This window comes from Dermacentor variabilis, chromosome 1 (assembly GCF_050947875.1).
Source record: "Dermacentor variabilis isolate Ectoservices chromosome 1, ASM5094787v1, whole genome shotgun sequence".
Lineage (NCBI taxonomy): Eukaryota > Metazoa > Arthropoda > Arachnida > Ixodida > Ixodidae > Dermacentor > Dermacentor variabilis.
This window is the reverse complement of record NC_134568.1, coordinates 8862499-8874628: the sequence shown is the minus strand read 5'-3', so window position 1 is coordinate 8874628 and position 12130 is coordinate 8862499. Positions and strand designations below refer to the sequence as shown.

Genomic DNA, 12130 nt, shown 5'->3' with positions numbered 1-12130 from the left:
GCCGGAATGCCGGGGGTACTGCGCGCGATCCTAGGGCTCGATGTGCACAAAGCGTTGGATAACTTCAGAAACGAGGCCATACTCAGAAACCTATCGGACATGAATGTTGGGGCACGGGCGCATAAGTAAATTGTAGTTGTTAAGCTAAACTTTTTTTAAAGTGAAGCTGCGTTTGTGCCGGCTGATGCCTTGCCGAGAATACAGAAACTTCGAACACTGGAAGTATATATGGATGTTGGCATGTGCAAATGGGCGTGGGAGCATTCTTGGAAAATCCCGCAGAATGTACGCGACACCGGGAAAACAGGTGCCCGAATGCACAAGAACAAGACGCAAGAAGTGAAGTCGGCAACAAAAGCACCGTAGTGCAGAGAAAAGGAAAGGTTAAGCGAACGAAATGAGACCACAACGCGCATTGAGTAACGAACGGTGAACTGCATAGAAGTAATCGTATTTCAGTAAACATACAATATCTGTTCGCAAAGTGATCGATTCGAACAGACTCGCGAATCCTGCATATTTTTCATAATTTCTATAAACAACTTTTTGTCGACCAGGGAGCCTCATTGAGCGTATTTGCAATGTCGAGGGAAGAGCGACATCGATGGGAAATGAAAAAGAAAAGTTGAGGCGCGAGAGGTACTGCTTAATTCAGACACCAAAATCCGCGATAATTGCGTAGTGAAGGAGTCGACTTAAGTTAGCGGCCTGCAGGTGCATACCGTGGTCGGCACTTAGTTCGGATACAATTATGCAAAGACTCGCCTCATTGGTGGCTGTCCCACGAGAAGTCGCTGGTAGTGGTTTCCTCTGCGAGTACAGCAACGGTGGGGGCGTGGCAAGGCCAACCCCCGAGAGCTCCAGGTTACAGTGCAAGGAGTCGGACGACAGAGACCGACTGCGGAGTGAATACTTGGCTTCTACTTCGTCCCAGGGCACAGCCTCCTTGGTTACCCAGTAGGGCTGTTCGCGCTGTGAAGGTGCAGGAACATTAAAGCGGCCACTCTGCTTGCGACTGAGCTACGAGAACAAGCCGACACATCGTAGTTGCGACGTATCATCTTAGATACCGAGGGTGTTTTCATAAGATACGTATGAAGTTACAAAAAAAAAAAATAAAACATTTTTTTCCGATATTTAAAACGTCTATCAGTTTTTTTTTTCTTATATTTCAAAATTTATACTCGTACACCCATAGTTCCTGTACATTTCTAGCGCCCCAACCATTACAGAAATGAAGTTCAACAACAGGCAGCAAGTACTTTCTAAATGTTTAGTTTTAGCAGTACTGGAAACGATCACGAAAACTTGGGAAAAAGTCCTTCAGTTCTCGCGATACAATCGATCGCTGGAGCTTAGTTCTTTGGTATAGTGTTGGTAATGGAGAACGCTGAACTAGTTTGGCAGAGGGTTGTTTACCTCTTTCAGAACCTTTATCCCCCTCGTCTTACAAGATGGGTGGAGCTACAGAAAGGAATCGCTGACAGATCAGTCGCTTTTGTAGGCAAATAATAATTAAAAGCTACCTGAAGGAAGAGCTGATGGCAATCAGCTTGCAGCAACACACTAATTCCACCATCAAAGTGCAACGAAAAAAAAAAAGGCAGCGAAGGGAAAGCGTATGCATCAACAAGGTGTAGAATCGCGAGTACATGACTGAAAGCCAAGGGCACTACGAACACTCAGAAAAAAAAAAAAAAAAACTTGTGCAACGTGCAAATGCAGCAGGTAGTCGAGTGCTATACAATGAAAGGGCGAGTGTTCGGCCCTAATGTGCTTTACAAGTACCCAAATGCTGGTTAGACGGACGCGCCAGAAATAAAAAAAATTACGTTGTCTGCAGACATGTGCCTGCAGGGGCACATCACTTAGTTTTGAGAACCCGTCTATTTCCTGCGGTGCTCGCAAAGAGCATCACCGTCGAAAATGTTTTCGAAACAGACTCAAGAATGAAATTTATTCATGAGGAACGGTCATACTTATCATAAAGCGCCCATTTGCGACTACGTGGATGCAAAAAAGAAAGAAAAATCGAAAATAGTGTTACATTCGGCGAGAACTTTCCATAGCAGCTGTTCAAACTGATACTCGAAGTAGCTCATGCAAGGCGCTTAGAGCCACTATCGACCACCTTGATATCAAATAGAATGCGCGAAAAGGTGTACTAAATCATTTTCACAAACTTACTGCTTGCATGGGCCAGCGTTAACATACCTGGCAGACATTTTGTCCTTTCAATGAGACTTCACGGATAAATGTGTACCATCCGTAAAGCACTCGGAATTGAACCAGGCTGAAGGTGGAACTGGAATTGAACCAGGCTGAAGGTGGAACTGCAACCATTGCACATAGTGGTCTACGCTATAGATGGAGATGACCAGTGATTATAAATGTGGTTGTGAATGTAATTATAAATGGTGATTGACGCTCGAGTACACGCTGCTGATGCGCACGTACCTTCATCTGCTGTACATATTCCCAGAGATGCCACTTCTCAGGACTTTCAATTGTCTTTCCCCTACTTTCTGCGAGCTTGTCGATGTGGTCGAAGGAAAACTCGAGAAGTTCCTCCATGTCGACCTTCTCGTCTGCAGACAAGAACACAATTGGAGTACGATGGATGGATGCAAAACTTTAATGAAGGTCCTGATTTTTTTTATTTTATTTACATACACCTTATATGCCTAAGAGCCATTGTGTAAGGGGGGCCAAATACAAAAGTCTATACAAAGTAGGTTAACAATCGAAGAATATGATGGCAAGTACAGCAAACCCTGTCCAGAACGCTATAGAGCAAAGGGGCAATATGACAACGGCTACCTTGTTACAGGTATAATCAGGCGATTTATGATCGTACCCGAATTACGATTGTACCACCGTGTCGAACCCTTGTCCCATTCATTGGGGGCACGTTAAAGATCCCCTGATGGTGAAAATAATTCGGGAGTCCCCTACTACGGCGTGCCCCAATCAAACAGTGGTTTCGGCATGTAAAATTAGAACAGCATTTTACCAGCGTATACCGGGCGTCCCAGCTAACTTGGACCAAGCTTTTTAAGTACACGAAGAGCGCCAGAAAAGTTGTACCAACTGCATAATAGCGGTAGCTGCGTGTACTTAGCAGTATTTTTTTTTCATTACTAAATATTGTTTTTATTTGGCCAACTTTCATTATTGCTTGAATCTCTAACATCTCAATTATAACGTTGTAGATCGCCTCAAATAACCTCGGATACAAGCATTTCTTTCGTACTAAAATTAGCCTAGTTGTCTTTGCCGATAAAAAACGAAATTGCGCAAAATACGAAAAAAATTGGGCTCCAATCCACGCCGTGAAAGTGGTTGGCCAGCGAAGCTGTGGTACCACCCGATTCGATAGACCAATGCGACGTAGCCTTGAACTGGGTCCTGCCGAGCCTGAGCACGACGCCGTTGTGCATATTGATGTTGCTGGTCCTTTCGTCGCTCATGGTACTCGCGCTGCTCTTCAGGCGTCGTAACTGTGCGTGGCTTTTCCATAGCGCTATATCACAACACAAATGAAATTAGTTGCTCGGTGGGCTCTTTCGCATATGAAAGTGTAGTGTCGTCGCTCCCTGCTTCGTATGCTACAGTTACCTCTTGACGGCAACAGCATCTTATGCACCCGTAATCATTACGGGGAAAAGCTTGCGGCGAACGGTATGCGCGAAGGCGAGCTTTCTGGATATTTTTTTTTGAATGCGACAGCATATGTCCCATGAAGCAGAAAATGCGGCGAGCGCCCGGCGTTAACGTCCGATGATCCCGAAACCCACTTGACCAAGTGATGACGTCACGTTCCCAGCGCTGGACCTGCTGCGGTTCGGACTGCGAAATCCCACTGTGAAATAGAGTGAAGTGAATTAAAGTTAGAAGAAGTTAGAGTAAGGCGACTAAGGTGGAGTAAAGCGAATGAAGGTGAAGTAAAGTGGCCTGAGGGCGCTAAAACTCGTAGCAAAGTTGAGTAAAGAAGAGTTTTGAAGAACACGTGAAATGTATGACGTTACGCATCATGGACGTAACCAATAAGATAATTTATTGAATTATTCCATTTACCCTACAGGCTCGGAGGAGCATTGGGTAGGGGGGGAAATGACAATTAAGGCAAAAAGGGCAACAAATGAATTTATACATTGCGATTTGTCACGATGCTTTCGCGTTCAAATCATGCAAGGATATTTAAGCGACTAGCTTCTAAAAGCGGAGCTGTTTAGAGCTGGAGTTCCAACCGTGCCCGGCGACCGCTCAAAACTCGGCGCAGCTATGCAAAGCGAAATGAAGAGAGTCTAGGCGAGACAGAAAGGCATCAGCTAGGAGCGCGCGACGAGACGTTAATTTGAGGGACCACCAGCCGTTTGTGCGCAGGCGCAAGCAAGAGCGGGCGTGAGAAAATCTCAGGGCTTTTGCTCCTTGAATATACGAGTCTGCCTTGAATATACAAGGCTGAATTTTTTTTTCTTCCCCCCTCAGGCCGGCGCCGCCACTGGCGCGGAGAACACTGCGCGCGCGCCTCCCGCTGTGATTGGTCGAGTTTTTGGAGACGAAGAAATCCCGGGATCCCAAGCTCCGCTGGAAAAAAAAAAAAAACGCGATGGGGCTTTTGCGCAACTGCCATTTGCTGCGCTCAAGTGTGTAATGGGTGAATAAGCACGGCCACAGCCAGACGGCGGTCACGGGGAATGGACAGGGTTGACAGGGCTACGCTGTTTGTGGGCCTCGGGGCCTCCGGCTCTTGTTGCCTAACAGAGGAAACGCATGCCACTGGCCGAGCGCTGACGATGCGATAAAGCGTCCAAGACTGCGAAAGAGAAGGAAACGGCTTTTTATTCTCGCGCAACGAAGGAAGAGCGGGGCTCGTGATAACTATGGAAGGCGACTACTGCTACAGTAATGTGCGCCTTGGGTAAAAATGACCTGATAAGTTCCTACGTCGGGTGAACTCATCCAAACGCGAGAGCGTAAGTTTGCACAGGCAAACTGCGGTCGTGCTTGTTCGTGAATTGAACGCAGCAGAACAGCAGTTGCGCAAGCACCACATCACGTGGTGTTGATATATTTCGCAGGTTTGGCGAAAACCAGGGAACACAGCACGAACAAGATACTTCAATCCCAGGTTATTTAAGGCGCTCTGCAAACTTATAAGTGGCCAAATGAAGACAACATATTAGTGATAAAACAATGGTTGTAAAGTACACACGACTACCGCTAATATGCACTTGGTACGACATCCCAGAGTTTTTTATTAATTGTTTTAATCTTATTCTAATATAGCTGGGACACTCGGTATATACCTTGTGCTGAAGCTTTGCGCAGTTGACAGTCGCACCAGAACAGAGTCTGGCGAACGGGTGGGGGGCGAAATAGAAAGGATGCGTAATTGGACGTCTAACAGCTCCAATCGCATTTCACAAGGCGACAGGGGCAGATACGAAATAGTCCAAGTACCCGGACTTCGCATGAGTCGGCATGCCGGCGATAGCGATGCAGAAGCGCTAACTCAGGGGGTAATGACCGAAAGGGTCGCAGCGTCATCTGGCCGGTGCAAGGTGCACGATGCCACGTGGTGCGGTTTGAAATTAGGGATTCTCTGTTAGCGTGGTCGGCTGCTAATGTTCCTGCCAGAGCCATGCACGACGTGAAGCTTAGCATAAACGTGGCAGCTTCGTATGAACCGCTATCAGCGCTCTCCTTTACGAAGTACCTTCTCCGAACTTGGAAAGGCAAGAGGCACATGGCGGGTTCCACGGTGCGTGTGTATACGCAACGAGTCGAAAGCACCGATCGACGCTTGGCATTTCATGCAAATATCTAGCACTAGTTTCTCCATTGCGGAGTGCAGGGCGCAGTTGCGCTTAAAATGACCATGAAATTTAACACGCACGCAGTAACTGCGCGATCAAACCACGAGACACTCAGTCCTAAGGCGGACAGTAAAAGGTCTTCGTTGACGCCGAAGCCATATACGCCAGCCATACGGGTGTCAGGCCCTATATCTTGTACGTCGATCACAGTTTTGCCATATTGAACAAAACTCATCGTTGTGACAGGACATAAGCAAATATTTACGGGATCCCAAATACGTATTTCACCTGGTCTTGTTCAAACGAAAATTATCAAGGTGCACAATAAAGTTAAATGGAATTACACTTGAAAGAAAAGAAAAGGCATCGTGAGCGCCAGGAAGGGCAGTGATAAATAGACGTGACGTACTTCCTCCTCACCCTTACCTCGTTTCTTTAGCCGCGAGACACTTTAGGTATCTACCGACAGGAGACGGTTGCCATGCCCGTGGATTATACCCTTCTACGCGTTGTGAAATGAAACCACGTGCAGGGCAGTAGATGCAAGATAATTGCAAATGCGAGCCCAATAAAGCTTACTCGGCGCCTTAAACCTTAACCATCGCAAGATATATGGACAACTGAGCGAATTGGTGTACACCGGATGTCATGTCAACGCTTCATAATGGTGAGATTGGCGATAATGTTACTTTGTAGAGACTGAATCGCGAAAGTAACTATTGGGCGAACGTGTTGCCATCAAAGAACAAGCAAAAGTGAAGCACGACGAAAGCGGCGAGGACAGTTGGCGATCGTCGAAAATGTGATCTGGGGGGGGGGGGGGAGGTGTCGGGCGCGTCGGCGTTTACATATGACACGTCGAACGTTCCAACAAAATCGCTGGTGACAACGTACCTATCAGAAAGCATACTACACAATTCGTGCCGCGCATACAATCTGTATTACAGAAAGTTTGACTAGAACGTAAAACTAACGATAAGATGCGAGCAAGTTCAAAAAATTAAATTGTGGGGTTTTACGTGCCAAGACCACTTTCTGATTATGAGTCACGCCGTAGTGGAGGACTCCTGAAATTTTGACTACCTGGAGTTCTTTAACGTGCACCTAAGTCTAAGTACAAAGGTGTTGTCGCATTTCGCTCCCACCTAAATGAGGCCGCCGTGGCCGGGATTAGATCCCGCGACCTCGTGCTCAGCAGCCCAACACCATAGCCACTGAGCACCTAGCCACGGCGGGGTGCGATTAAGTTCCAATGATGCGGGCGCATCTCGCGCTGAGCGGTAACAATAATTTGTTGGCGGGAGAAATGCAATCACCGAGAAAAGGATAAACAAGTACACGTGCTAATATGCGTAATACGCAATAATATGCTACGCCGTTCGCATCGCGAAGATCGTTCGCACTGCCAGGGTTATCTGCGGAGTCCGGTTTGCTAAAACGCGGCGCATTAGCAAATGTAGAACAAAGAATAAAAAGAAATGTAGAATAGTCTGAAATTATGTGCCACAGGGACAACTAAGTATGTGCCACTGGGTTGCAGTTTGCAATTTTATCGAGTAATTGCAAATATTCCGTATTATAAACACAAACAGTACAGCCTATTATCTATACATAACCATTCGCTACAAAACAGTTATATTATTCAGACAACAGTTCTCCACAAATCATGAATGCATCGCAATACGTAAACGTCAATCACAAGAACAAGAAAAGGAATTTATTAGCACACGCGAGATATTGTGAAGAGGCGACGATTGCAAAAGCTGCGTGGCCTCGCTATTCGTGGCGGTGCGCGATGGCCCCTCGCGGAATACAAAAGCACGGCGCTATCACTCGTGAAGCAAACAGCGCAGCAGATGACAGCCAACCGGGTAAAATGTGTGGCCGATTGCCAGGAGGGCCGCCGATCTTGCTGCTAAATGCCGTGCCGTTGATGCTCGCGCGATAGAAAGTACAGGAGTGTACCCTTTCATGACTGGAGTGAGTGTGTGCACCACAACGGGACTACAAAAAACGAGGCGACAACACATAGCGCTAGGAATTTTTGTTGTTAGGCATCGCTGGGCATGTCTCAGTTTACTGTGCCGCGATTGCGGTGCGCCAGGCATAGACTATAGTGAGAAATGATTTTGTCGATTAAGTAGAAACACATTACAATTCCCATTACCATTTCTCTGCGATGCTAAGCTGACAAAGTGCAAATGAAGGCATGCGTCCAAAGAAGCGGCGAAACGCCGATAACTCGCGAGGAGCGAGGACGTGAAAGCAACCGGAGAAATCCGCGAACCCTGGCGATGCTTGAGCGCTGTACGAGACGGCGCAACGTCGACAGAAAGCCACGCGTTTATCTGTTCATAAATGCAGTGCTATACACGGGACTTCACCCGCCTCGGAAGGTCGGTGGCTATGGGCTTCGGTTGCTGGGTACGGGGTCGTGGATTCGATGACTAGATTTCCGATGGAGCGGAGTGAAAGAACGCTCGTGCCGAGGGCGCACCTTAAAAAGCAAGAGCTGAAAGTTTAGGAGGGGAGGAAATGCAATGCTGAGCTTGCGAGCGCGCGCGGGGAAGCGTGTGCAGTGTCCCGACGAGAGTAATTTTCTTTGACGGAGTGCGCAAAGAATGCACTTCCGTAGGCGGTCGTAGATACCATAAATTTCGTCCCCATGCGTGCTGTTGTGATGCTTACGTTGGGGGAATCAGTGTTTTGCACTGTACCATTCGACGTACAGCAGAACACTGTATTCTTAGACTTCACTTGACGCACATTGTAATTTTGAAATTAGAGCAGTTACGAAGCGCTCTTACAGGCAGAGTACCGATTTCGACGCAATTCGGTAATTATTTGTATGTCACTGGAACATGCGAAAGCATTTTGTTCGCTTGACGGGAAGATGGCACAAAAACTAAAAGCCAGCAGGATTCTTTCCGTGCCTCCCACTTGCTTTGCTATCTTCGCCTTGTACTTTGCACACGAAAGCTGCGCACTATGAGAGACGCCGTTGTATAAGGCTCCGAATTAATATTGGTACCTACCGGGCCTTTACTGAACGCTTAAACCTTAATTTGCGAGCGCTCTTCCCTACATGCGGCCGCCGAAGTTAGCAAGCCCCAGCATTTGCCCTTCGGCGGCCGTTTAGCTCTCTTTACCTCTCATTTTAAGCTCGTCGTGAGGGGGCAATATTAGGCCCGAAAGGGTAAGTCACAGTTAACTCGTTTACCCGCCCGGGTAATCAATAGACAACCCCTACAATTTGCTTGCCTTCCGCAATTTCGACCTCGGTAGCAAAGACAAGACGGCACGCTATTGCGGAAAGCCTGTTGTTACGCTTACCCCACAGCACCTCGAGGACGTTCTCGTCGACGCTGTAACACGGCAGCGATCGCACAGAACCGGCGCGGGCAGCTGCATTCCTGCCCTTTGGCTCCGATGAGTCGCGCATCGTCGATTCCATGGTCTGTGCGCGTTACCGCCGTTCTTCAATGCACTGGTACTGCTGGCATTACACTAATCCCACAGCGCGGGACTGGCGGGACCACGCGAGCGCGTGGATTTATATAGCTTTTGCTCAGGTGCCGTACTGCAGCGCATGCGCATTACATGACTCGCGAAAGTTGATTCTCAGCGCATGTCTTGCGTCACCGGTGGGCTTCTGCGTCGTCAGCGATACGCTTTTCATGCTTCTTTTCATCTGTTACGTGCAAACATAGAGAGTGTAAGTAATAATAATAATATTTGGGGTTTTACGTGCCAAAACCACTTTCTGATTATGAGGCACGCCGTAGTGGGGGACTCCGGAAATTTTGACCACCTGGGGTTCTTTAGCGTGTACCTAAATCTAAGCACACGGGTGTTTTCGCATTTCGCCCCCATCGAAATGCGGCCGCCGTGGCCGGGATTCGATCCCGCGACCTCGCGCTCAGCAGCCCAACACCATAGCCACTGAGCAACCACGGCGGGTTAGAGAGTGTAAGGGTAAGTTGAGTGGTTCAGTACCGATGGTTACCGCCGTGCTTATGAAGAGTGTGAAACGGTAAATGTTGTATAATGACGCATATCATTGTACTTTACGTTTTGTTGTACAAAGCAACGAAGTCTGTCTGCTACCTCAATTCCGAAAGCAAGGTGTGAATAGGTTCGTGGCGGCAACGATTTAGGAGCAGCTGCAAGGATGCATTATGGCGATAGCACCGGAAGACGAAAGCTGGATGATTATTGTGCTCTCCCAGCAAGGGCACTCGCGACACGCTATCGCTGGTCTCACGGAATGCAACTCATGAGCCGTTGGCGTTGAAAAGGGCACAGGCAATCGTGTCTCTGCAATAAAAGATGACAATCCAGTGTACGGTGCACTGTATCTGCCTTTTGAACGTCGCTGTTAGAAATTACATAAAACTTCAGCGTACTACAAGTTACAGCTTGAGTGATATTGTGAACAAACGTTTGCAGAAGAAGTCGGAAGCAATATTTTTTTTACGGCGGAGCTGTTTTACGCTAGGTTCTCGCGGTTTGTGCGCGTAGGCAAAAAAGATGGCAGCCACCCCAGAGCTATAGCATAAAGCAAAAGCGTATCACCGGGCAAGCCGCAGCTGCGTTTAATCGCGAGAAGTGTCAAAACGTACTGTGATGAAAAAAAGATGTAGAAGTAAAACCGGAGTACCCACTGTTTACTATGAATTTCAGTTCGATATCGCGGGCTCTGTAGACAAACCACGTAATCTTATCTCAGTTCCTTTCCACCCGTGCAAGAGGTAGGCCGCATGCGGTGAGGACTGGGGAAGAACAGCGCGCATACGAAGAACACCGTCGTGAACGGAAGCGGTAATGTGCGCGGCGACGACGGGCGCCACGTGATACGGACGAAGATCGTGCCGCAGACGTCAAGCGTATGCAGCTTTTGTTGCATCACCCCTGCCGATTCCACTCCCATAGTAATTGCGGGTGATGTCAACATAAACGTATCTCGGCCAGACGGAAAGAGGTTCGTGGCGTTTCTTTTGGTTCGACGTTCAATGTTATAGAGACATCGGTGTGCCCACGACGCGTCATCTTTCGTGTATGGACCCCACGTTGGTCAAAAACCTTCGCAGTGTCGCCACAGAGCCACTGGCCGTATATCATAGCGATAATAAAGCTATAGCCACCTTGGTGGTCAAATAATAAATCCAAAAAGCAAAGAAAAAGAAGGTTAAAATAAAAAAAAGTATTGAGTATGCACTTTATTAAAATAGCAACAAAAGTCGTGAAAAAACAAAATTCGTTGCGTTATGTGTCTTTTATTTTCACTCAATATATTTATTATAGACATATTTATCACCGTATATATACAGCTCTGCTGGGGATCCAACTTCACAGAGTGGAATGGCGGAATTTTTTTTCACTTGTATGGGCATTAACTGACGTATCTAATGCGGTCCTGTGCAAAGGGTATACGGGACCAGAGAGCGCATTAAGTTTTGACTGGCTGCCCGGATGACCTCGTATTGCGCTCGCGACGATGTCCGGATGTTCTCGTCTGAGTGCCCGGATAACAGCTCTAGCTCGGCGACTATACAACAGATAGAACCAGCGATGACATTCGAAAAACTACCGATACGTAACGACGCGCCTTGCTCTAGGCGATAACTATGAGCATTTGTCAGCCGGTGAAAGACTGACACCGGGAACTGTGAATAAGTACGCATGTTCGCGTGGACAGCCAACAGCCAACTCCAATACACCTGTTGGTATGAGCTAACGAAGGCAGTCATAAGATGCCGCGGGTGCGTGGCGTAAGTAATGGCGACAAAAAATGTCACGCGCTATTCAGGTACTACAATGCTCCTAATCTTGTACACCCATGGTCGCATCGCGAAGCGTGAGCGCTAAACCTGCCGACGGTGGAATTTATCTAATGTTGAACCGTTAAGCGCTGCTGTAGATGTTATTCCAATAGCAATATACGGACATTTCAGGCGAAGTTTCGCCTTCGCCGTGATATTTTATTTATTACACCTCAAGGGTCCGACAAAAGACATTACATGAGGGGTGGGTACGGGGGACATAACTTATTTAGCGTAAAAACAGATAATTACAGGTCAAATCAATACAACTGAGTTAGTGAATACAAGGCGCGATAAATAATATAACGATGTGTAGCAGTATACACGATAACCCTATATGTTAACGTGAATGTGTGTGATTTCTTCGACGGCAGATTTGAATTCTGCATGGTTGGTGATCGTAACGATATGTCCGGCAAGGCGGTTCCAGTCACGCGCAGTACGAATAAAAAATGAATGGCGAAATGTTGAGGTGTGATCACGTAG

The 12130-nt window shown here is 47.4% G+C and overlaps 1 protein-coding gene across 4 annotated transcripts in view; it reads right to left on the bottom strand.

Annotated features, from left to right (window-relative positions):
- Positions 1-9375, bottom strand: part of LOC142575261 (uncharacterized) — a 118839-nt gene extending 109464 nt beyond the window's left edge. For 3 of the 4 annotated variants that reach the window (XM_075684475.1, XM_075684490.1, XM_075684482.1), the window contains exon 1: positions 9156-9375. In XM_075684475.1, coding sequence (XP_075540590.1) covers positions 9156-9276 — 121 coding nt within the window. In that variant the 5' untranslated portion in view covers positions 9277-9375. Of the gene's footprint in view, positions 1-765; positions 973-2457; positions 2589-9155 lie in introns of all 4 variants that reach the window. The other variant, XM_075684465.1, reaches the window with a different exon arrangement.
- Positions 9376-12130: the final 2755 nt, after the last annotated feature.